The sequence below is a fragment of the Castor canadensis genome, chromosome 3 (assembly GCF_047511655.1).
Source record: "Castor canadensis chromosome 3, mCasCan1.hap1v2, whole genome shotgun sequence".
Lineage (NCBI taxonomy): Eukaryota > Metazoa > Chordata > Mammalia > Rodentia > Castoridae > Castor > Castor canadensis.
Genome location: NC_133388.1, coordinates 151,893,734 through 151,920,366, shown reverse-complemented (window position 1 = coordinate 151,920,366; position 26,633 = coordinate 151,893,734). Strand labels below are relative to the sequence as shown.

Sequence of the window (26,633 nt, the reverse complement as noted above, 5' to 3'; positions counted from 1 at the left end):
GATCCATAAGCACGGGAGATCTTTCCATCTTCTGTAGTCTTCCTCGAGCTCTTTCTTCAGGGGTTTATAGTTCTCCTTACAGAGGTCATTCATATCCTTTGTTAAGTTTACTCCTAGGTATTTTAATTTTTTTTGAGGCTATAATAAATGGAATTGTTTCCATATATTCCTTCTCAGTTTGTTCGTTGTTGGTGTGTAGAAAAGCTAATGATTTTTGTAAAATGATTTCATATCCTACTTGTTTATGGTGTCTAGGAGTTTTTGGGTCTTTAAGGTATAGGATCGTATCATCTGCAAATAGGGATACTTCTTTACCTCTTTGTATTCCTTTTATTCCTTCTTCTTGCCTAATTGCTCTGGATAGGAATTCCAGTACTATGTTGAATAGCAGTGGGGATAGTGGGCAGCCTTGTCTTGTTCCTGATTTTAAGGGAAATGGTTTCAGTTTCTCACCATTAACTATGACATTGGCTTTAAGTTTTGTCATATATGGACTTTACAATGGTGAGGTACATTCCTTCTATTCCTAGTTTTTTTAGAGCTTTTATCATGAAGTGGTGTTGGATCCTGTTGAATGCTTTTTCTGCATCCATTGAGTTGATCAAGTGGTTTTTGTCTTTCTTTCTATTAATGTGATATATTACATATAAAGATTTGCATATATTGAACCACCCCTGCATCCCTGGGATGAAGCTAACTTGGTCACGGTGGATGATCTTTCTGGTGTGTTGTTGGATTTGGTTTGCCATTGTTTTATTTAGGATTGTTACATCAATGTTCGTTAAGGAAATTGGCCTATAGTTCTCCTTTTTGGAGGTGTCTTTGTCTGGTTTTGGGATGAGAGTAATATTGGGCTCATATAATGAGTTAGGCACTGTTCCTTCCCTTTCTATTTCATTGAACAGTTTAAGGAGAGTTGGTATTAGCTCTTCTTTAAATGTCTGATAGAATTCAGCAGAGAATCCATCAGGTCTTGGACTTTTCTATTTTGGGAGACTCTTTATTGCTGCTTCAATTTCATTTTGTGTTATGGATCTATTCAGATGATTAATATCCTCTTGGTTCAGTTTTGGATGGTCCTATCCAGAAATCTGTCCATTTCTTCAAGATTTTCAAATTTATTAGAATATAGGTTCTCAAAGTAGTCTCTGATGATTTCCTGGATTACTGTGGTGTTTGTTGTTATCTCCCCTTTTGAATTTCTGATTTTACTGATTTGGGTTTTTTCTCTCCTCATTTTAGTCAGGTTTGCCAGGGGTCTGTCAATCTTATTTATTTTTCAAAGAACCAGCTTTTTGTTTCATTGATTCCATGTATTTTTTTTGTTTCTATTTCATTGATTTCAGCCCTTATTTTTATTATTTCTCTCCTTCTACTTGTTTTGGGATTTGCTTGTTCTTGTTTTTCTAGGAGTTTGAGATGTATCATTAGGTCATCTTTCTGACCTTTTAATATATGCACTTATGGCTATAAACTTTCCTCTTAGGACTGCCTTTGCTGTGTCCCATAGGTTCCAGTAGGTCATGTTTTCATTTTCATTAACTTTCAGGAAACTTTTATTTTACTCTTTCATTTCATCAATGACCCACTGATCATTGAGCAATGTATTGTTCCGCTTCCAATTGTTTGTATGCTTTTAATTGTTGTATTTGTTGTTGATTTCTAGTTTTAATGCACTGTGATCAGATGGAATGCCTGGGACTATTTCTGTTTTCTTGTATTTGCTGAGGCTTGCTTTGTGCCCTAAGATATTATCAATTTTGGAGAAGGTTCGTGAGCTGCTGAAAAGAATGTATATTGTGCAGAAGTTGGATGAAATGTTCTGTAGGCATCAGCTAGATCCATTTGATCTATGATGTGATTTAGTTCTAGAATTTCTTTATTGATTTTTTGTTTGGATGACCTATCTATAGGAGGATATTAAGGTCTCCCACTACCACTGTGTTGGAGTCCATATATGTTTTTAGGCCCCTCAGAGTATGTATGATGAAAGTGGGTGCACTGACGTTGGGTGCATATAGGTTGATAATTGTTATTTCCTTTTGTGTATTTCCCCTTTTATTAGTATGGAGTGTCCTTCTTTATCTCGTTTGATCAATGTTAAGTTTGAAGTCTACTTTGTATGAGATAAGTATTGCTACTCCTCCTGTTTCAGGGGCCACTGGCTTGGTAAATCTTCTTCCAGCCTTTCACCCTCAGCCAGTGCTTGTTTCTATTGATGAAGTGGCAGATTGTTGAATCTTCCTATTTAAACAGTTTGCCAAATGGTGTCTTTTGATGGGGGAATTAAGTCCGTTAACATTCAGTGTTAGTATTGACAGGTATGTGGTGATTCCTGTCATTTAGTTTTCTTTGTTTAAGGGTTTGATTGTGTGCAGCTGAATCAATGTTACTCTCTACTTTCTTGCCTTTTCTTCTCCTGTGGTTTGGTACTGCCTGCCCTTTCATGGTTTTGTTTGCTTTCACTTTCTGTGTGCAGAATTCCTGGAAGAATCTTTTGTAGTGGTGGTTTGGTGGTCATGTATTTTTTTAGTTTCTGCTTATTGTGGAAGACTTTTATTGCTCCATCTATCTTGAATGATAGTTTTGCTGGGTAGAGTACCCTAGGGTTGAAGTAGTTTTCATTCATTGCCTGGAATACCTCACTCCACGCCCTTCTTGCTTTTAGGTTTCTGTTGAGAAATCTGCTGTGATTTTTATGGGTTTACCTTTGTATGTTCTTTTTACTCTCTTACAGCCTTCAATATTCTTTCTCTAGTCTCTGTGCTTGTTGTTTAATGATATTATGTCATGGGTAGTTCTATTTTGGTCAAGTCTGTTTGGTGTCCTGGAGGCTTCCTGTACTAGAACAGGCATAGTTTTCTTTAGATTTGGGAAATTTTCTGTTATTATTTTGTTGAATATATTATGGATTCCTTTTGCTTGTACCTCTTCTCCTTCATCAATGCACATGATTCACAGGTTTGGTCTTTTGATGGAGTTGGTGAGTTCTTGCATATTCCTTTCACAGGTCTTGAGTTGTCTAATAGTTCTTCAGTTTTTTCCTTCAATTTCCATTTCATCTTCAAGTTCTGAGATTCTGTCTTCTGCTTGTTCTAGTCTGCTGGAGTGGCCTTCTAGAGTGTTTTGTATTTCTGTTTCATTCTTTTTTCTGAGGTTTTCCATATCATGGGTCACTGCCTCTTTAATACTGTAATTCTCGACCTTAATTCATTTATCTATTTATGGTGTTTTCTGTTTCACTTTGGTGTTTATTTAGGGCTCCTATGAGTTCATTAATTTGTTTTTGTGTTTTCTCATATTCTTTATTTTTGTTGTCTTGGAATTTCTTCAGTGCCTCCTGTACTTTTGGTTCACCATGTCTAGTAACATCTCTATGAAGTTCTCATTGATTATTTGCAGGATTTCTTCTTTGAGAGTGTTCTTGTGGGCTTTGTTGGGTTTCTTGGTTTTGTTTATCTTTGTTTCATTAGAGTCTGGATCTGGGTATCTAGTGTCTTCATTTCCTTCTGAATCCTGTACTAATTTATTTTTGGGGAGAGAATGGTTTCCATCCCTTTTTCATCTTTCCATCATTCCACTTGGTACAGTTTCTGTCCCTGGTCTATGTGTAATTTAGTATTAGCTAACTTACAATAGTAAAAGTAACAAAACCAAGAAGGAAGGAGAAGAAAGAGAAAGAAAAAGAAAGAAGAAAAAAATGGAGAACCAAAGAAATCAACAGGGAGAGATGGTGGACAATCAAACAGAGAACAAGATAAACACTTAAAGAAAAAAAAAAAATCCCTGGTTTAGGAACAGAACAATTTCAGTCTTAATAGTTCTGGTGTTACTACTCCTTTAGCATCCAGTTCTCATTGTCTGGGTCTCCTAGGCAGGATGGAGCTGGCATCTGGCAGTGCTGTTTTCTCAGTGTAACGTGGCATGGAGAAGCTTTTTACAGGATGGGGGTTCAGGATTTTGGAGTTTTGTTTCTTTTTTGGTTGTTGTTTTTTTTTTTCTTTTTTTTGCCTAGTGTGGCTCCAGCAAGAAAATATTCTGTTTGGACTGCTGAAGGTTTCCCAAGCACATTTGGAGCTGGCAGCAGTGGGCTGCTGGGCAGGCAGCAGTGGCCAGCAGGTTGGCGGGCTGCAGCTGGTGGGTTGGAGGCATGGCAGGCTGGCGGTCCAGTGGGCAGGCGGCAGCGTAGGGGTGGTGGTCTGCCTGTTCTTTCAGTGTGTTATGGCATGGAGAAGCCTAACCCACGGGCTAGGGGTTCAGGGTGCTCAAGTTTCAGCTCTCCCTGTTTCTTTACCTCAGCCAAGTGTGTCTCCAGCATCTCAGCAAGGTCCCTGATTCACGGAGCTCACAGTCTGCATCTGTGTCCCAGTCGCCATTTTGGATCCTCTCTCCTTTTCCTTCTTTAAGCCCCATCCCGTCTCAAGCATGTACTAGCAAAATCCTAGTTAATCAAATTCATGTTGTAAACCTATTTTCCCACTAATTAGTTTTCTTTACTTTCACAAATTTATAAAAAACCCTCTGGTTTCTCCTTCCTAAGATTAACCGACTCACAAATTATTTTACATATCACATTCAGATGAGTTTTGGTAAGTTACGGTCCTAATCATGTTATCCCTCAATTCTAAAAGCCAACTGGACAGGTGTGGTGGTGCACACCTATAATATGAGCACTAGGAAAGCTGAGACAAGAGAATACTGAATCTGAGGACAGCCTAGGCTACACAGTGAGACTGTCCCAAAAAACAAATGAATATATTACAAGTATAATCTCTTAGCATCTTGACCCCCAGACTCACACTGTCCCATGTTCCCTTTTTAGCTTTCTTAAAGTCTCAGTGCTCAGACTTGCAGACAAACAACAGCAGGCGCGTCTAAAATCTGCATTAGCATAACTCTTAAAGTCTCATGGGACTTGGACCGTCCCATGTTCTCTTTAGTTTTTCTTTAACTTAGTTTTTCTAAAGCCTATGTATAAAGTTCCCAGTGCAGACTTGCACTGTCCCATGTTCCCTTTAATCTCTAACATAACTCAGCAGCAGCAGTCAGCTGCAACATTCAGCAAGCAGCCCGCCAAAATCCCCCATCCATAAAACCCTTCCATCAAAAAACCTCGCATCCTCTTTCAGCAAGTCTTTTATATCCAGTGGTAAATAAGGAGGTGGAACAACAGTTCTCGGGGAGGGGTAGGACATTGTAACAAGAGAAACTTGCGTTCCTACTTCTTTCTCTGAAGTAAACAACTTAGGAAAAGCAGCTGTACTGCATTTTGCTTTCTCGTTCTCTTCTGTGGATGGGGCCATGCTAAACTCAGCCTGTAGATCATTGAGCACAACTGTGTTTATGACAAATTCTCATAGGCTTCTCGTAATCCACTCCCCACAGACCCAATCTGAAAACTTAAAGCAAAAGAGGCTGGAGGCATGACTCAAGTGGCAGAGTGCTTGCCTAATTAAGTACAAGGCCCTGAATTAAAACAAAACAAAAAAAACCAGTACCACCAAAAAAAAAAAGTCAAAGAAACAGAAAAAGCATACAACAATATCAAACATACAAATTAGAAGTAGAGGGGAACGTGGGGAACTTTTCTCACCATGTTAAAGAACATCTAAAAAACCCTACAGGCAACATCATACTTAATGGTGAGAAACTATGTTTTCCCTCTCAGATGAAGATTAAGACGAGGAATGCCCTTTCTCATCATTCCTACTCAACAACATAATTGGAGACCTAGCTAATATAAACAGAAGAAAAGGGAATAAAAGGAAGAAAGAAAAAATATCTTTGTTTGCAACTGACATGATTATTTATGTAGAAGATCACAAAGAAATGACAAAAAATACTCATGGAATTAATAAGCAATTATAGCAAGACTGTAAGATACAGGTCAATATGTAATAGTCAACTAATTTCCTACATAGCAGCAATTAGCAGGTGGAATTTCACATTAAAAACACACACCAAAAAAGAAACACTTAAAATCTAACAAAAAATGAAAATACGTACAAGCTCTACATGAAGAAAACCATGAAATTCTGATGACAGAAATAAGGCTGACATAAATGGGAAGATATTTCATGTTCATGGATAGCAAGACTTGATATTGTTGTCAGTTCTTGTCAACCTGATGTACAGGTTCAATGTAATCTTAATAAAAAGAAATCCTAGAAACATATTTTGTGGATATTAGAAACTGACTTTAAAAGTTATATAGAAGCAAAAAACCTAGTATAGCTACCACAATACTGAAAATGAACCAAGTTAGAGGACTGACTGGAAAAGGCAAGGAAACAGATTCTTTCCTAGGCATCCAAAAAGTTAATACAACCCTGCTGACACCTTAATTTTAGCCCAGCAAGACTAGTGTTGAACTTCTGTCCTACTGAACAATATAATACATTTATGTTATTTAAAGCTGCTATATTTGTGTTGATTAAAACACATACATAAAGGAAACTATGCTCAGGCCCGTGACACTACTGCTAACAGTAATGGCCCTCCATACATTGTTAAGCTATTTTGGGGCCAGATAAGGTAAAACAGGGATAGATCATTTGGGGAGGAATAGGGTGGGAAGGAACAGATGTAAAGGCAGTTTTTTTCTTTTCTGAATCCAATGCCTTTCCTCAATTCAAGGTGGAAAACCAGGGCTAAAAATAAGAAAGAAAATTAAATACAACACAATGGCCCTTGAGATCTATCTTTCATGGAAACTACTGCAAAAACTGCCATTGCTACCATATTCCCAAAAAAGAAATCCAGTACAAAAGAACAATCTTGCTCTCCCCACTCCCTCCCTTCTTTCCTTCCCTGTATCACTCTACTCTAATTCCTGTTCCTACTGATTCTGAAACAAGTTATCAAAGGAACTAGGAAGTCATATGCCTCCAAACCATTCATATCCCGTAATTCTCTCTTCTGCCTTGGCTTCACCCTACAGAACCTTGATTATTTTACGTTCTTGAGTTTGAATAATAGGTGTGGAAAAATATATATGAGAAGCAATTAAGTGCATACAACTATAAACTATTTTGTAACTCTTTTTTGTTGTTTTGCTTTGGTTTTTTTGAGACAGGATCTTGCCTTGTAGATCAGGAGGCCTAGAGTCATTACACAGCCCAGGCTGGCCTGAAGCTCAAAGATCCCTTCCTGCGTTGTCCTCTTGAATGCTGGAATTATAGGCATGCCTCACCATGCTCGGCTTTGCGATTCTCAAATTTTATTAACAGCATAATTTTTAATATTGTATACCTATCTGTTGAGGAAGTACAAAGGATATATAATAGTAATATTATGATTAAGGCAATTATAAGCATTACTACAGAGTACAGTAACAACACTGTTAATTGAGCACTAGTTACCAACTTAAACAAGTCACTCAATTTAAGTCTGTTTCCTTGTCTCTGTGTCATATCAACATCAGAGGGCTATAGGATTAAAAGGTATAATTCAATAATACACATAGAATGACCTGTACAGAGCTCTAATAATACTGGCTATTATCATAACCATGATACTGTCACATAGTTGATACAACCGATACCAGTTCAATGAAAAGGAATTACATCTTAACAGATTAACAAATTAATTCTCTCCAAAGACTTGATTATTAAACATACCAAACTTAAGAATACTTTTCAATAATTCTTTTATTGTCTCCCCTCATCCACAGAAGCTTTTCTGCAAAACTTTTATCCTTCTGAAAAATATTTTTTATTTTTAATTGACACATAGTATGTGTAGATAGTTGTGGGGTAAAATATGACATTCCACTGTATCTATACAATGTGTAATAATCATATCAAGGTAACTGGCATTATTTATCACCTCAGATACATTCAAATATATATCAATCCTTTGTAGTAGGAACATTCAAATACTCTCTCCAGCTATTTTGAAATAAGAATACGTTCAACACAATTCTAACAATTTGTACTACCCAACTGTAGATTTATATAAGTAATAAAGGCAGTCAGACACTAATCGTAAGAAATAAAATTCAATAACTTACCTATTATTACCACAGGTAAACTGACTGATGAACCTTCAAGTAAAGAAGTTTCTTCAACTAATGGCATCGTTTTAACTTTTCGCCCCAAATTATCACCAAAATATTGCACTAAGGAATTAAAAATTTCTCCTTCAGTTTCGGTGTCACTATAGTTTCTTCAAAAAAAAAAAGTGGAAGAGAGAGAGAGAGAGAGTCAATATAGACTTTATAAAAATCAATCTTTACTCATTCCTTTTTTAGGCCATAAAATAATTACTCCAAATTTACAGCTAGCTATACATCAACCAGCATCATTTTGAAGGTCTAAAGGTCTATGTAGCTGTTTCTCTCTCGTTAGTATCTTGTAAGCAAGTACTTAATAAGAAATTCTTTTTAATGACCAAAAACAGCATTATATCGAAAATTTTCTAATTATCTGAAATCTCCTAGGAATGGCTCATTTCTCCTCTACTTTTTAAATTCAGAGGTGAAGGCATTAAAGAAAATATATAGTCACAGATATTTTAAGGAAAAGCAGCTAAAATATTATAAATTAAATAAGATATTTTAGTAAAAAAAAAGAGGTTCACACATTTTTATTCTCAAGAACATTAAAGTAAGAAAAATCTTAAGGTTGATTTCCAATCTTTATTTCCTAATTGCCTCTCTAGAAACTAGTTTTAGTATTCTGACATGCTCATTGAAAAAGAGGATCTCCTGAGCCTGCTACTTTTACAGATTAATTCAGTGTAGAATCCTAAATTATTTTTCACCTTCAGATAGTCAGAAACAGCTATAATGTCTGGAAATATTAAGATTAGTACCTGATAGTGGGTGTGTTTATTACTATTCCCCAAATGTATGAGATGGATCAGCTATTTCACTGGACTAAGGTCAACTCGATAATTCCAGAGGTTGAAAATGAATTATGCAGAGAGGAATTTCTGCTTCCCTATAACTTTTAGAGGGACCAATCTACCCTAGGATAGTGCAGAGTTTGAGACATACTGTTTTCTTGAACCATGTCTGGTAGATCCTTGACATTTCTTAAATATTACGATGCACTGTGTATTTGGAAAGAAAACTAATGAATTTTGAAACAACTGAGAATGACAACACTTCAGCACAGTTGTTACCATAGTTGATTTTGTAAGCAAAACCAATGATCTAAAATATCCTGGCCACTTTCTTAAGTCTACAAATAAATGCTGTGAAGTGCTGTAAGGATAAATATAACTTAAGAAATGTCAAATCACTTTCACTTAAAGGTACAACAGAACCATCTCTGCATACCTCATTAGGAAGTGTGTAATATTCTAAATCAAGATATATCAGGCAATTGTTTTCCTGGCAAGCCTTAGAATTTTGTTACAGCTATCATTTCCAAATACTGACTATATATTTCATAAGCAAACCGTTTTCACTGGACTCGCCTCTCAAGCAATAAGTTTATTTGAAAAAGTAACATGAGAGGTCAGACAATCAGAAATAAAATGTTCTCTGCTGTGTTTGTTAATGAAGAAAAACAAGTAGCAGGAGTTCAAAAATGTTAAGAATATAAGACAATATATTTGATCAGGCCTAAGACCAAAGTAAATAAAGGAAGAATTGAGTATTTTTTTAAAATTCACCCTCCTGATGTACCCAATTCAATGGTTTCTAGTATATTCACAAGGTTTTGCAACTATCACCACTAACTTCAGAAAAAATTTATCACCCCAAAAAATGTACCACCCCCCCCATTAACAGTTATGCACCATTATCCCCACCCCCAAGCCATTGACACCACTAACCAACTTTCTGAATAACCAGATTTACCTATTTTGGACATTTCACATGAATGAAACCTCTCGAACAGTATGTAAACTTTTGTGTCTGCTTTTACTTAGTAATATGTTTTCAAGGTTCACGCATGTTAGAGCATCTATCAGTACTTAATTCCTCTTGATGCCTAAATAATATTCCACTGAGTGGACATACATTTTGTTTATTCATTCATGAGGTGAACATCTGGATTACCTTGGACTATTATGAACAATGCTGCTATGATGCATGAGTTTTTGTGTGGACAAATGTTTTCAGTTTCCTAGAGAACATATGACAATGGTATTTCATCTTGAGGAACTGCTAAAATATTTTCCAAAGTGGCTGCACCATTTTACATCCCCAACATACAGAAGTTCCAATTTTCCACATCCTTGCCAGCGCGTATCTTTTGTGTGTGAGAAGTAGCATCTCACTGCAGTATTGATTTACATTTCCCTAAGATGTTAGACATCTTTCCATGGGCTTTTTTGCCATTTATATATCTTCCTTGGAGAAATATCTATCTAAATCCTTTGTATTTAAATTGGGCTTTTTAAAATGACTGACCTTTAAAAGTTCTTCATTCTGGATATAAGTCCCTTTTTAGATAGATGATTTGCAAATATTTTCGCCCATTCTGTGGACTTTTTGTACTTTTGGGGGGGGGGAGTACTATGGTTTTAACTCAAGGCTTCATGCTTATGAAATCAGGCACTCTTCTGCTTGAGCCATGCCTCCAGCCCTGTTCTGTACTTTCTTTATAATGTCCTTTGAATCACATAAATTTTAAATTTTGATCAAGTCCATATAATTTTTTTCTTTTGCTCCTATGCTTTTGGTGGGGTATGTAAGAAACCACTGCCTGATCCAGTCACCAAGATTTACTCTTACGTTTTCTTACCATTAGGTCCTTAGCCCACTGTAATTTTTATATATGGTATGATGCATGTGTACAAATTCCATCTTTTGTTTGTGGCTATCCAGTTGCCCTGACATTTGCTGAGGATAATGTTATTTCTCATCATCTCTGTGCCCTAGTCAAAAACCAACTCACCAGATAAGTAATGATTTCTGGGCTCTCAATTCTATTCCACTGATCTGTATCTTTACACTAGCAACACTGTGATAGTGAACATCAAGAAGTGCATCTGCAGTGAATACCAGGAAGTGCGTCTGCTAACTTTTTTCTTTTTCAAGATTTTCTTAGCTATTCTAGGTTTCTTGCATCTCCACATGAATTCTAGGATCTGCTTGTCAATTTGATCAAAAAAGACAGCTAAGATTTTAATAACATTGCATTTGAATCCATAGACCAATTATATGATTATCATTTTTGCTGATGACAATAAAGGGACATGAATGTACATGGGGGACTGTCTAGAGGGGATTGGCAGGAAGGGATGGGAAAAGGAAAGGATACTGAGCAGAAAAAAGGATGAAAGTACACTACACACATACATATGAAGACAGCATAATGAAATCCACCAAACACTGTTTGAAAAAGGGGGGAAAGAGGGATGAGAGGAAATGGAAATATAATGGAAGGGGTGAACTTGTTCAAAGTACACTGTATGTATATATAGAATTATCACAATGAACTTCCCTTGTGTCATTAACATATGCTAATGCAAAAATAAAATAAAAGATTTTAAAAGAGCATTATCATTTCAAGAAGATTAAATTTTGCAATGTATGAACAAAGAATACCTTTCCATTTACAGTCAGGCTTTTAATAAGGACGGGCTGTGGTGTTCTAAGAAATGCACCAGGCAATTCCAGCACTGTGCTAACATCACAAAGTGCATTTACACAAACTATGACAGCTACAATGTTAACAGGCAATGTAATCTTACATAAGGACTACTGTATTCAGCCTGTCAGTGACTGAAACATAATTATGCAGCACATGACTTTTTAATTTCTATCAATATTTCCTAGTTTTCATTGTACATTTTTGTATTTTGTCAAATTTATTTCTAAGTATTTCATTATTTTTGATGCTATTATAAATGGAACTTTTGTTAATTTCATTTTCAGATTGTTCATTGTTGGCATATAGAAATACACTTCACTTTTGTACATGGATCTTGTATTCTCCAATACTGCTGAATCCATTTGCTAGGTCTTAGTGGGTTTGCTTTTGCTTTGTGTGTGTGTCTAGGCTTCAACAAGTCTGACTTTAGTATGCTCCAATATTCAAACAGAGTGAGACAAAGTCTTAGTACATGTAAATTCCTTCTATACATTAGCTTACCTAAATGAACATAGGGTAAATAACTTATTCTGATTTTTAGGACTCACTGGAGTAATCTATTTGTGTGGCAAAATATCTGTAATATATTTGGATGCTACTTGATAAATTTGTGATTTCAAAGTTAGGAAAAAACCATGACTCAAATAAACAAAAACAGAAACTAAAGCAATAATAAAACAAGACAACTAGTAATTATGCTTTCTAAAAGCATTAGAAGCCTAAGTTACAAATTTAATATTGCTGTACATGTTTTATAGTACACACATAATACAGCACAGGACTATGAAAAGTGTTAGTTTTTTGGGGTTTTTTGTTTGTTTGTTTGTTTGTTTTGTGGTACTGGGGTTTGAATTCAAGGTTTCACACTTGCTAGGTAGGTGCTCTACCATTTCAGCCACTCCACCAGCCCAACAGTGTTGATTTCCAACCTGATGATATTCTATTTAAGAACTTATTTTACACAATATCTTATTTTATTGGGATACCAATTAAATTGAAGTACATGCAAAAACAGTTACCACATTGCCAAAGCATCAAGGTAAAAGCTATCTGAGATGATTTTAGAAGCTTTCCATTTTTTTTGTCTTTGAAACATCATAGTATGAAATTTTAAAACAATTTTAAATGATGGCAGAAATAATATTTGGATAACAACATGGTTTTTCCCATATCATAGCAGTAATTTTAAAATGATCACTCAAACAAAATAAAATGCATTACTACCATAATTTTTATAGCCTTTGGCAGGATGATTCTAAACTTTACCAAAATGGTATCAACACAAGAAGGTTCTAAAAAGTCACAAATGAAGGTAGTCACACTATTCATCTTCCAGAATAGGAAGTATGAGGATTTTCCCTTTGGAAAGTTAGTGGATAATTCTTACAATACCTATCAATTCAGATATTAGACAAATCCAAAAATGTAGATGTTGTCAAAATCTGTTTAAAAGTTTGTGTTTCTAATGAAAGTGCATAAAAAACAGCATTAGTGGCTGGGAATGTAGCTCAGTGGTAGAGCACCTGCCTAGCATGCACAAGGCCTCCAGAGCATCATGAAGTAAAAAAGCATACAAAAAAAGAATAGCTTTAGCAAATTAGAAACATATTCCAAAAGAAGCTGGCAATTTTTCTTCTTAAATTTTAGACACAACATAACTATTTGTATATGGAAAGCCTGGCAAGCTTGTTTTCCTTTCTTTCAAGACCAAATGTAGCAAATACTTTTCTTTTTACCCTCTACTCTAAATTTTTATGCACGAGGCAGATAAGCTGATGGTACTTATCACCTAGTGTTAGGCAAAAGAATACGAATTCCAAGCTGTCCTCATAGAGTTCAACTGTATATACCAAAGATGTCAGAAGGACAGTATTTTCTAAAAGAGATGTTTGTTTCCCACCAGCTTAAATTTAACAAGTTTTCAGGAGGGGAACCTGCTTTCTAAAATTCTCCACGTGAATCTGATACATACACTATCTGTCAAGTAATCAACAATTTGTCTAAAAGTTATTATCCAGCAGCCTATTACATAACTTCTTTTAAAATAGCCAGAATTTAGAGACTTAAGCAAAACTCACTGAAAAGGTGAGCAACCTAGTTTGTTACTATTATATTTCAACAAGAATACTGAACTTTCTCTATGCCTTAGATCCCTTCTGTAATTTGGTGATACCTCTAGACCTCCTCTCTGAATGATATTAAACACAAGGACTTATAAAGAAACCATTAAAATACAGCTAGAAAAACTTGGGATATACGTGTGTCCTTCCTTCTCTACACATTAAAAACAAGTTCAGTGATGTGTAATAATTACTGTAATATGTGAAGAAATAAGTATGAACAGTATTTCTACATATCTAACTAGTGATAGGAAAATATCCGTGATTTCTACTGACGACACTCACACACAGTGATTTGTTGCTTAAATTGATAATTGAAGGAAATGTTAATTTCCAGTTTAGTGAAAATGGACTTTTCTTTCTAACCAAGTTCATGAACCACCTAAATTCTATGAATGAGCCTCAATTAAAGAGTTTTATATTTTACTAAAATTATTCTGGAACACTGATATATGTCAATCAAGGTCGTTAAGTTTTTACTAAGCTTAACACTTCTTCACCCCACAGTTATAATCCAGTTCATAGGGTCTTTGGTCTTTCTCCCTATAATTGAATGAAGTGTTGGCCAACGTGCTAGACATACAATGTATTCTTTTTTTTTTTTTTTTTTTTTAGTGAGGGACCAGGGTTTGAACTCAGTACTTCCCGCTTGGAACGCAGGCGCTCTACCACTTGAGACCCACCTCCAGTCCATTTTGCCCTGGTTATTTTGGATATGGGGTGTGGATCTCAAGAATTATTTATCCAGGTTGGCCTTGAACCTTGATCCTCACAATCTCAGCATCCCAAGTAGTGAGGATTACAGGGGTGAGCCACTGGCGCCCGATTTATATTCTTTTATTTTAAAACTGGATTATCTTTATAATTCCTAAAAACTTTTCCATAATTTGGGTGTAAAACTGTCACATTTTTCACCCAATTTCCACATTGAAATGGATTACAATTAAGAAGTCGGAACCTATTTTTAACTAGATCAGAACATAACCATAGTTCCTTATCAAGCTTCAACCCAGTCACTTATCAGAATTATTTTTAATAAGAATTTTTAAGAAGGCCTTCCCTGGAACCCTTCGCTAAAACTTAGCATTCACTTGAAGACTCAGCTGGCCATAACCGACTCTCCACGGGCCTAGAGGGTCTCACCGTCTCGTGACCGGCGCGGTGCAGGGAAAGGAATGCGGGACCGCCGAGCAGGGCTTCCTGAGAAGCGCCCGCCAGCCGGGCGGGTCTCGGCGGCAGGAGGCTCGCCCTCCTCCCCAGTCCCCAACTTGCTCCCCTCCCGTCCGCGGCGGGGAAGTCACCTGAAATGACCGGCCAGGGAGCAGCGGCAGCACCACACGGGCATGGAGCGCTGCGCAAGGGGCGCCCGAGCGCGGCCGCCTTCCCCGGCCGGGCTGCCCGCTCGGGGCGCTCGCACGCTCCGGGTCGTGGGGTCCGCGGAGCGTCCCAGCACCGCACCTCGCCGTTGCCGCGGCTCAGTCGGGCCAGCGTTCGCCTCCCGGATAGCGGCTTCCGCTCCTCGCCTGCGGGGAGCCGGGCGCCGCGGCGTGTGATCGCCGGACGCCGCGAACGGGGCGGGGACGCTGCGACGGCGGCGGCAGCGCGCGGGCTCCTCCTTGCAGGTGCGGCTGCAGCGACGAGGCCCATGATTGGTGGAGCCGGCGCGAAGGGCGGGGCTGACGGAGCGGAGGCTGCGTGAGCCAGGGGCGCAGCAAACACAGCCGGCCCTCCGCACCGCTTTGCGGGGCCCGGACCACGTCTGGCGTTTGCGGCCTGGGTCGTGCGCCCAGCTTGTGGCGTGCGGGTCTGGCGGCCAGCGGGTGCGCGCGCGCGCAGGGCCCAGCGAAAGAGAAGGGAACGGCCAGGGATGAAGCCCTGCGTCCGCGCGGCCTTCGCGACCTCGCGGGGGTCCCGGGAAAGCCCGAACTCCCCCCGCCTCGAAGAACTCACCTTAGCGCTCTTCCTGGCGCCGGTCCGGGTGCTGCTCGCCCTGGGTGCCGCATCATAACCACCCGGGAAAATTCACCAAACCCCAGGTAGCCCGGCCCCACCCCCTCAGGTTCCGATTATGGAAGTCCGGCTTCCCGGAAGGGGTCAGCCTCCTTTGAGTAAGTGGCTTCCAGCGTTCCCAAGGGTGGGAGTTCCCTCGGACCTACTGAGGCAGGGTTTTTAGGTTTTGTTTTTTCGGGGGGTGCGGGGGGAGGTGGAGGAGTGCAGAAACTCACTTGAATCCCTCCAGGTGATTGTGATGCAGTGGGAGTTAGCGAAAAGCTGCTTAGTGGTGTCCCTAGTTGGTGTTTGTCAAAAATAAAGTAAATGGAAGGAATCTATTGCATGCTGTTTTACAGAGATGTATTTCTAACTTCCCCCCAGCTCCCCGAAAGGCCCGCATTCTTTGGGAGTTTAAAATACTGTTTATGTCTTTAAATATAGTTATTAAAACAAGTTCTCTTTCAGTTTGGCTGAATGTTGTTAAACAGACGTGCAGTTTGTAGGTATTTAAGATTTTGCGGAGTTTAAAGAGAACCTTAAGATTCAATATCTATATTTAAGAGTTTATTTTTTTAAAAACGTTTTCTCTAAACTACTGGCAGTCTGATACATTCATTTTGCTATAAAGTTACTATGTAATTCTGAGAATGAAGCATAGTTACTTTTCCTTTAATATTCATACAGTTTCTGATTTAAAGGACCTGATTCCTGAGAGCGATGACAATCTAATACGGAGGATTTAGTAACTGACAGTCCTAAATGTTTACACGTGATTTCCTATTTGTTGTGTCTGCTAATGCTTCTTCACAGTTCTTCATTTCCTAGGTCAGATTACATCCCTGACTGTAAATTCATCTCTGCAAGAAGTTGATTTCAGGGCTTATGCTGTGTACTTAAGATGTATAATCTTAACCATGGGGCAGTTTCACATTTGCTTCTGCCTACGTTGAATGAATGGGTTTTGTCATATCTGGGCCAGTTATAATGTAAATATCTCAGTTCAAGATCATTTGAGACAAGCAAACAATGAATGTGGAGTCCACAGCTAACTACAGGCTGAGGTGCTTCCTTTTGGTACTTTTCTTCCACTCAAGAGCTTAGATAGAGGACAACATTCCTTGCAGTTTCCTATGCTGAGCTAGGGAGTCTGCCCTTTATGACTCCTGCTCTTTTGCAGGGAACTTATAGTTAGGTCTTTTGGCCAGGACAGTCTTTGTCCATGTTTATCAGTATCATAACATCCCACTATTAAGCATAGTATCTGGTTTCAAAATGTCCATTAGCTAGGAGGAGCTTATAACTTATCATCTAAATGAAAAAACTTTGGAAAACGAAAAACCTTGTTTTAACTACTCTGAAGTAGCAGGTGCAAAGCAGGCCTATAAAAGGTAAGCATGAGTAAGGTTGTCGTACAAAGTCAGTTGTTTTGACTTCTGTTCATGCTCACTTATCACTCCCTTCTTCCCCATATTCTGCTCCTTTCTTTCTGGGCTCTGGGCTGATATGTTTAACTTAAAATTTATGGATTTCTTTAATATATAAATAGAGTAGTAAGGTCTTGTTTTATTGTTTCTTGTAACTTCTCTATATAATTTAACTGAAAGAAATGTTACTTTTCGGTTATAAATACATTTACTTATATCATGGATACAAAGATGGTAAATAAAGAATTGTTCATCATTCCTATAGTACAGTAAAATAATTACTTCTTTCAAAAGGATTAAACTTTTAATTTGAATTCACAACTGATAAACACGTTATTATTTGTCAGTAAAACTACTTTGGTAGTAAAATTTACATCTGATTAGTTACTCAATGTCAGGATTCCATTCCATGAGATGTGGGACCAGCAAAACCTAAGAGTTACAAATAGACTAACAGGAAAACTAACTGGAAATGACATTCACATGGAACGAAGTAGGCCTATTTTTAAATGTAAATTAAGTCCAAGTGGGCATTAGAGTTTTGGCCTGTAATAGAAGCCTCCCTGCCAGAATTGGGCCAGAAGGTAGCCAAGCTAAACAAATCAGGCACAGCCACAAATTAATCCCAGTGGGTTATAAGCTTTAGAGAAGGAGTTATAACCTATTGGAGCCAATTCATTGTCTTGCATCTACTCTTCAATCCCCTTTTGGTAGTTGATTCCTTTATACATAGAGTCTTTTCTTCCAACATGGTCCTCTGGTTTACCTCCTCTGGATGCTACAGGCCTGAACAGAGCACTGAGGCCTGCCAAGGGGAAACTAGGTGAAAAGGCAGCAGTTAGAAATAAGCCTCCATTATTGAAACTTGACTTTCTGGGAACTGTCTGGTGATTGCCTCTCTTCCCAACTCTGGTTTTTTGTTTTTTGGGTTTTTTTTTTTTTTTTTTGTCCCAACATTTCCCTAGTAACCATGATCTAGCTTCTTCCTACTTTACATTTCTATATGGGGCACCCGGTAAACCAAACAATCCTGATGGGTCTTGGTCCACAAAGGATTTTGCTTTCTTAAATTGAATGATGGTCCATAAATTCTTTGATTCAGTTAGGATGTGAAATTTCTTGGCCTCATCTTATGAAGATGTACGTTAGAGACAAAACCTGAAGTAAAAAAAAATTTTAAACCTTATTTACCTTGTTGACAGAAGAAAGTTTGTGTTCTTTTAACTTCAATAGTCTTAAGGTTACTTGAAAGGGTATAATATTGCTGATGATAATGTTAGTACAGTCACTAAATCATTAATGATGTGCTTTTCTGAATTTGGAGAAACTGTACATCTCATGCAAACAAACAGAAATTACATAGAAACACACTGGTTCTCATCTGTTGTATATATTTAAATCACATCCTCTGGAAATTTATAACAAATGACACTATTTACTTCCTTGTCTTTGACCCTCTACTTACCTGCACAGATTAGGATTCTTTGACAATATGTCAGTTTATGTACTGATGAACATGTATTTTCTATTGATTTTATCTCTGGGCCTGTTTGTCTTACTTAGCCTAAATTCAATTATAGGAGTTGGAACCATGAAGAATCTAAATCTTAAGTCTTAGCATAGCATACAAAGTATGTAGTTCATTTTTCCTGTTGCTTATGCCCTTAATAAAACCACTGAGTGACCTCCAAATCGTAGTAATTATGTCAGTACACCAAGTTATTTCTTGTCTTGAGACTTTGTGCTAATTTTCTTCTTTTCTTGGGATGCCCTCCCTTTTATTACCAAGTAGAATGCCATTATATGAACTACCACAACCTATTACCAGTTAGTGGACACTGGAGTTATTTCCATCTGGGGCTACATGAATATACATTAAAAAAATAAAACTTCTCTGAACATTTGCATACAAGTCATTGTGAAAGTATGTGTTTCTATAAGAAACTTCCAACCTCCTTTCCAAAGTGGCTACATCATTTTGTATCCTCAGCAATGCATGAGAATTGCAGTTGCTCATTGTTCTCACTAAAACTTTGTGGGTTAACCTTTTTAGTTTTAGACATCTAGTAATACATCTCACTGTGTTTTCTTAGCTTTTTGGAAATGATTAATACTGTTGAATAGCTTTTCATTTGCTTATTTGTAATTCATCTATCTTATTTAGTGAAGTTCTTATCCAAATCTTTTTCCTATTATTTTATTGAGTTGTTTGTTTTCTTACTATTAAATTGTAAGAGTTCTTTTCTCTTAGGTTCTGAATATAAATTCTTTTTCAGAAAGAGGTTCCCTATATAAGAATCATTCAACTAATTACTCTTAGGTGCAATAAAGATGTAAAATCGTTTGTGAAGTCACAATACCAACTCTTGAAAATGAGTTGTGTCATACCAAATATAACCATATTTCTTTCTATAATGTACACATCCAATATAAATACATATTGAGTATGTACATACATATATGCACTTTAAAATGCTGCTTTCATTAAATATTCTTTTAATATATTTTAATACTTTCCTAATAATACATATGTATTTTTATCTCTTAACATATTTATTTTCCTCCCTGTTTTATATTTAGGTGGGAAAACATGGGATCAACTTAAATATTTAAACCAGAGAAATTCTATTCTGCACTCGTGTGTGTGTGTGTGTGTGTGTGTGTGTGTGTGTGTGCGCGCGCGCCCAGTACAGTGCAAGTTTGAATAGGCTCAGCATTGAGGTCTTTTTGTAATCCAGTTTTCTGTGGAGAAAGCTGGAAGGTCATGACCCTAGTTCTATTACAGATCTATTCCTTCTCTCCAAAAAAAGGCCATGGTCTGAAAATTCTTCAAAAGAAAGAGGAGAAAGAAACCCATGCTGTGTTCTAATGCATACCACACTTTCACAGATTCTATTAGACATCAGTTTGGTCAGTGCTTTAAGTAGGAAGTTCATGTAAGAGAAATGGTTCTTTACCATAAAAGCAAATTCTTTATCTAGGATCAATCTTGAAAGGTGTTGAAGAACTTGAGATTGCAGTGTTATCCTACTTTCTGCAGAAAGTTAAGAAAATCTATGTGGAAAATGTAGATATAGAAACACCAGCTATAAACAAATTGAAAGGAAATATTTAAGAACCATATTTCCTTTATATTGTTTGAAAATTCAACCTCATAATTGTGTTAATAGGCAGGGCATAATGGCTACATATGCTAGGTTGGAAATAAAATACTCCAAATGAAAATTTAGAAACATAGTTGGTAATGGAAAGGGAGAGTGGGGAAGAAGACAGCTTACAACCTTCTTTTCCCAAAGCCTTCAGCAAGTCCTCTTCATTCCCCATAGAAATTTGAGTAGGATTCTACTACCAGGACAGGGATTGAGTTTGCACCAAGAATACATGGCCACTTCCAAATATCTCACATATGCCACACATAGGCCTAGATGTTGCAGAGTCAAGGTTCTCTACAAAGAACCAGATGAACTTTTAAAACGAGACCTGGGATCACTTAGAACTTAGTCCAGTGGAATTACACAAATGAATTGCTGCCACTGAAATACTATGTTAATTTGTTGACATAATTTGGAGACAGGGATGATTCTAAGGGTTAGTGGGTAAGAGTAAGAGGGCTCATAATAAGTAATACTTTAAAATACTTGTCAGACTCCTAAGAACATTGTAAAACTCATAACAACACAAAGGAAAAAATTACAGAATGTATTTCTAATTATAATATTTTTGCATATCAGTTATTAGACATAAATGAAGCAGAGGAGGACCCAATTTTTTAATTTCATCCTGATAATATTTTCCTGGCAGAGGAAAATATTAAAAAATTGCTTTAAAAGGGTGAGTAAACTACTACATAAGTGGAAGGGTAAGTTGTCATAGTTCTCATGGATGGTCACAACATAATGGATAGTAAGAGTACATGTGAGAGTCACAAGTGACATGCAAAAGAGGTCAAATATGTTGGGTAGCCTCAGTTTGTAACAACGCACTTTCAAGCTACCTAATTCAGTTCTGCAATATCTTAACACACTCCCAAGATATGAGCATTAATCCCTCTGACAGTGATGTTCCCAGCACTTGATTATCTCCTACCAGGCCCCACCTCTTAATGGTTCCACCACCTCTGAGTACTATTGAGGACCGGCCTTCCAACATATGACCCTTTGGAGGAAAAACCATATTCATTCCACAGCACAGGGTTTGCTCTGAACAGGTCAGAGAGAGCCACCAGGCTGCTCATTTCTTCTAAGAGTAAGGCGGGAACAAAAATATACTTAGGCATATAATGATTGTATACTGAACATGTATAAACTTTTTCTTCTCATTGTTCCCAATACAACAGCCATTTGTAAATAAAATAGCATTTACACCACATTAGGTATTATAACTAATCTAGAGAAGACTTAAAGTATATAGGAGGATTGCATATTTAGAAGTATTATGCCATTTATATAAGGACCTGACCATCCATGTACTTTAGTGTTCATACAGTCCAATGTATACCACTGGGAAATTAAATCGTTTACCCGAAGTCACACAGCTGGAAAATATTTAAATCAAGATTCCAACCTTCAGACTGGAGTCATGACTAAAGCATTAGAGCGCCTGCTTGGCAAGTACAAATCCCTAAGTTCAAACCCCAGTACCACCAAAAAAAAAAAAAAAAAGCCAGACTATAAATGATGAGGCTAAAATTATTTTCCCTTCTTTATTCCCATGATGCTAAGATGAGATGGGTCTTTTGGGATGAGTATACTCCAAAAGACCCATGTGTAAAGGCTTGGTCCCTGTGGTGGCGGTACAAGGAAGTGCTGTGGACCTTTAAGAGCTGGGGCCTAAGCACTATTCACAATAGCCAACCTGTGGAAACAGCCAAGATGCCCTACAACTGATGAATGGATTTAAAAAAAAAAAAGTAGTATTTATACACAATGGATTTTTATACAACCATAAAGAAGAATGAAATTTTGGCGTTCCCAGGTAAATGGATGGAATTGGAGAACATTATCTTAAGTGAAGTTAGGCAGGTACAGAAAGACGAAAGTTGCATGTTTTCTCATATGTGGAAGATAGATCCAATATAAATACAAGCATTATCATATGTACATATAAATATATACAGAACATGTTTCCAAAAATAGGACTGTTAGAGGAGACTAAGGGAGAAGGAAAAGAAAGCATGGTAGAAAGTGAGTAATATTGAAATGTATCACATCTGTGTAGGAACAAGACACAAGGAAACACACTGAAAACTTAAACGATGCAAGATAGAAGGAAAAGAGTGAGGAAGAGTAGTGGAGGAGGGGCTAGTCTGACTTAAGACAATATATTTACAGGCAAGATACTAAGATGAAATTCCCACTGAACAGACACTTAAATAATGAGGGAAAGGACTGTAAAACAGGTCATGTTAAGGGGTGGGCATTAGTGGGAGGGGGAAGGTAAATGAAGAAAGAAAAGAGGGTGAGTATGATTGATGTACTTTCTATACAAGTATGAGTATGGAATATTGAAACCTATTGAAGTCACCATAAAACTAGAAATGGGTTAAGAGGGAGAATAAAGAAGTATATTCTTTATATGCACCAGGGCATAATGCATATATATATGGAAATGTCACAATGAAATCCCCCTGTATAAAAGCAGAGCTGGAATCTAGCTCTTAAGTCATTGGGGGATTGGGGGTGTGACCTAGAAGAGAATCATGGCTTCTCAGTATTCTCTCTCTCTCTCTCTCCCTTCTCTCTTCTCTTGGTCTCTCGCTTCCTGTCTAGAAATGTGACCACTTGGTCTGCTATGTGTGCATGCCATAATGTGTTATCCTCCCTGGAAGCCCAAACCAATAATGCCACAGAATCTTGAACTTGAACCTTGAGAAACATGAGCCAAAACAAACTTCTCTTCATTTCATAGGTAATCTGTGTCAGGTATTTTGTTATAGTAACACAAAAAGCTGACCATTACAAATGCCTATTGTCATGGCAACAATTCTGAGACAGTAAATTCACTGAAATAAAGTAATAGCCTGACCACTTGCCCAAAAAAGGGGTGGGGAAGCACAATTTTATAAATTTATATTTTTCATTGGTCTTAAAATTTTTAATTTTAATTAGTATCTGAATGATGAGATTATCTAAATTTTTAATATCTTGGTGAATATAACACCATAATTTATGAAATTCTTTTTACAGTCTAGAATTGATTTTTAAACATGTTAGAAAAAGCATAAATCAAATAGTCTGATAAAAGTTATTCTTTAATTTTTGCTATTTTTAGTGTTATGCTCATTGAAAAAAGTTTTAAATGATTCCTCTGTTATTCACATGCTTGGTTCTGTGACTTGACTTTTATTTATTTTATTTTTTTTTACTTTTTTTGTAACAGGGTCTCACTGTAGCCCAGGGTTCTTTGAACTCATGATCCTACTAGTTCAGCCTCCTGTGTGCTGGAATTACAGGTATTAGCCATTATGCCTGACATGACATACACTCTCATTCTGTTTCTTGTAGACTGTTAGATATTACATTGGACAATGGAATCATTTCTTCGATTGTGTAAGTAAAATTTTTGCCAGAGTCAAAATGTGAAGAAGACCAACTGTTTCTATTTTGGAAAATTCCCACAGACTTGTCCATTTTTTTTCCTAAAAGAAACTGTGTTTCATTGTCTACTGTAGGTATAAATACCCTATATATATTATTTGAAATGATATCTGTTGGGCTTGGGGAGTATAAGGGAAATGAAGTTAGGAAGAGTTTGGAAAGTAATTAAAATGACTAAAATTTCCAATATGAAAAAAATCTAGTATGGAGTTAATTTATGCCATCAGTCAATTATTAATTCTAGTCATAAATGTATCTAATACTGATGCAAGCTTTTACTATTTTAGAGAAAATAAGTTTAATTCTAAAAGGAAGAAAAACTTACATGTTAGCTGAGTTCTATTTTAAAACTCTGGTGTCTTTAAATATAACCATAGCTTTCTGTGTTTCTGTGGTCCTCAGTCATATGAATGTTGTGCTTATTTGCTTTGTACCATATTCCATTTTATTAGTTTAACCAAGAGCAGACCACCTACTGCAAAGGAAGTAATGCCACAGTGGACTTAAAATACAGAATGTCTGGTAAAATTGGATATCCAGCTACAGAAGAATGAAATTAGACCCCTCTCTTTCACCAATTACAAAAATCAACTCAAAATGGCTTAGAGAATTAAATATAAGAACTAAAACTATGAAATTACTAATAGAAAACATAAGGGAAATGCTTCATGACATTGAAGTGGGCAAGGATGTTTTCAATAAGACCCCAAAGCACAAGAAACAAAAGCAAAAATAGACAAATGAGATAGTATCAAACTAAAATGTGTCTTGGAAGTAAAGGTAATAATCAGTAGAGTGAACAGGCAACCTACAGAATGGGAGAAAAACTTGCAAATTACACATTTAGCAGGGACTCTTTCCCAGAATATACAAAGAACTTAAAACAACTCTCAGAGAAGAAATAACAAATGGCCAATGGGTGTGTAAAATAATGCTCAGCATAGCTAATAATCAGGGAAATGCAGATCAAAAACAATGAACTATCACCTTTTATTAAAAAAACAGAAGATAACAAATGCTTCCAAGGATACAGAGAAAAGGGAGCCTTTGAACATTGGTGGAATGTAAATTAGTTTAGCCAACTGTTTGTGGAAAACAGTACAGAGGATCCTCAACAAAAATAGAACTACTTTATGATCTAGCAATCCTACTACTGGGTATATTTCCAAAGGAAATGAAATCAGTATGTCAGAGAGTTACCTGCACTCCCATGCTGATTGCAGTATTATTGACAATAATCAAGAAATGGAAATAGACTAAGTGTCCATCAACTGGTGAACTGGATAAAGAAAATATGTTTCCTAGATACAATGGAATACTGTCTAGTCATAATATGAATGAAGAAAGCCCTGTCATTTGAGAAAATACGGATAGAATTGGAGTTACATTAAGTAAAATAACCCAGGCACAGAAATAAAAGTACTACATGATCATACTCATATTTGGAATATATAAGAAACATTGATCTCATAGAAGTTGAGAGTAGAATGGTGGTTACCAGCAGCTGGAGAGAGTAAGGGAGGGATGGGAAAACTTTAATCAGTGGTACCAAGTTTATATTTAGATAAGAGCAAGAAGTTATGGTGTGCTATTGCACAGTAGGGTGATTATAAATAACAATAATGAAATGTACATTTTAAAAAGAAGAAAGGATTTTAAAATTGTTATTTTAAAGAAATGATAAATGTTTGAGGAGATAGGTATGTTTAACCTGGTTTAAATATTATATAACACAAAAATGTATTGAAACATCACATGGAACCCTAGTACTGTGTACAATTTTTATGTTTCCATGTATTTGTGAAAAAATTAATTAAAAAATACAGAATTTTCTATAGCTGAATTAAAGCAAAAAATAGTGACAAGTATCACCATGTAACCCAGGCTGACCTGGAACTCATGATCCCTGTTTCTCAGTCCCCCAAGTGCTGGGATTATAATTGTGCACCACCATACCCAGCTTCATAAAAAGTATATTAATATAGGTCCTGAATTCCTTATCTGAAACTCTTAAGGTCATATGTGTCTCAGAGTGTTTTTCAAAACATCTGCTGCCTTTTAGCATGCATGTAGTAATTCCCATCAGGGTTTTAGGCAGCACTATCTAATCAAACATTAATATTTTTGTAAGAAAATACATATTCACATAAAATGAGATTTAAAAATATAAATACATTTTATCAGATTTTTCTGTCCAATAAATTTACACCACAATTATGGAAAAGCATTTTTGTGTTCAGAATTCCTGTATTTTGGAGTTGTAGAGAAGAGACAATGGAATTATAATGATGCCAACAATGCCTGTGTAGTAGCAAAATTTTAAATTTATTCTTTCATAATTTCTATATTTTATACTTATATAAAATTAAAAAAAATATTTTAAAAAGCCAAACAAAAGGGGAGAAGAAATAAATGTCATAGTTATCTTTTTTAGAAATGTGTATCTTAGAATCAATAAAATACAGTGACTTCAGCTACATTATAAATATTGACATTTAAAAATCCAACTATTATATCGCTTACTTGCAATGTTCCTAACTCTAAGTACAATATTAAATTAATACCTACTGTAAACAGTGCTGGTGCAGTCTATGATCAGAAGATCTTGGTTTTTGTGATCCAAATGGAAGAATCCAAGCAGAACACATGCATGGGGTGAAGTAGAATAGCTTTACTGAGGGAAGGGGAGTCACCATTCTGCCAAGTGAGGAAAGGGAAGAAGTAGAAGGGAGAGAAGGGCGGGGTCTCTTGGTAGGTCGTTTTTATACTACCTTGAACTTGGAGGCAGGGAGACACTACATCATTATCTGGCTCCTTTCACCTGTCAGCTAGGGCGAGGAGCCCTTGAGCCAAGAGGGGAAGCAGTCCCAAACTATCCCTAACCTAGCCTGCCTCACTACCATCATTCACTTTAGAAATAAAATATATGGTTTATCAAGAAAAAGTAGCTGA

General features: G+C 36.8%; 1 protein-coding gene across 4 annotated transcripts in view; it reads right to left on the bottom strand.

Moving 5' to 3' along the window:
- The window catches only part of Osgin2 (oxidative stress induced growth inhibitor family member 2), a 38,229-nt gene extending 11,957 nt beyond the window's left edge, over positions 1-26,272 (bottom strand). Inside the window, exons 1-2 of one of the 4 annotated variants that reach the window (XM_074068804.1) lie at positions 26,250-26,272; positions 8,012-8,166 (exon numbers count right to left, since the gene is read on the bottom strand). In XM_074068804.1, coding sequence (XP_073924905.1) covers positions 8,012-8,078 — 67 coding nt within the window. In that variant the 5' untranslated portion in view covers positions 8,079-8,166; positions 26,250-26,272. Of the gene's footprint in view, positions 1-8,011; positions 8,167-14,970; positions 15,233-15,619; positions 15,784-26,249 lie in introns of those variants that run through there. The other 3 variants (XM_074068805.1, XM_074068806.1, XM_074068807.1) reach the window with 3 other exon arrangements.
- Between the last annotated feature and the right edge of the window lie 361 nt (positions 26,273-26,633).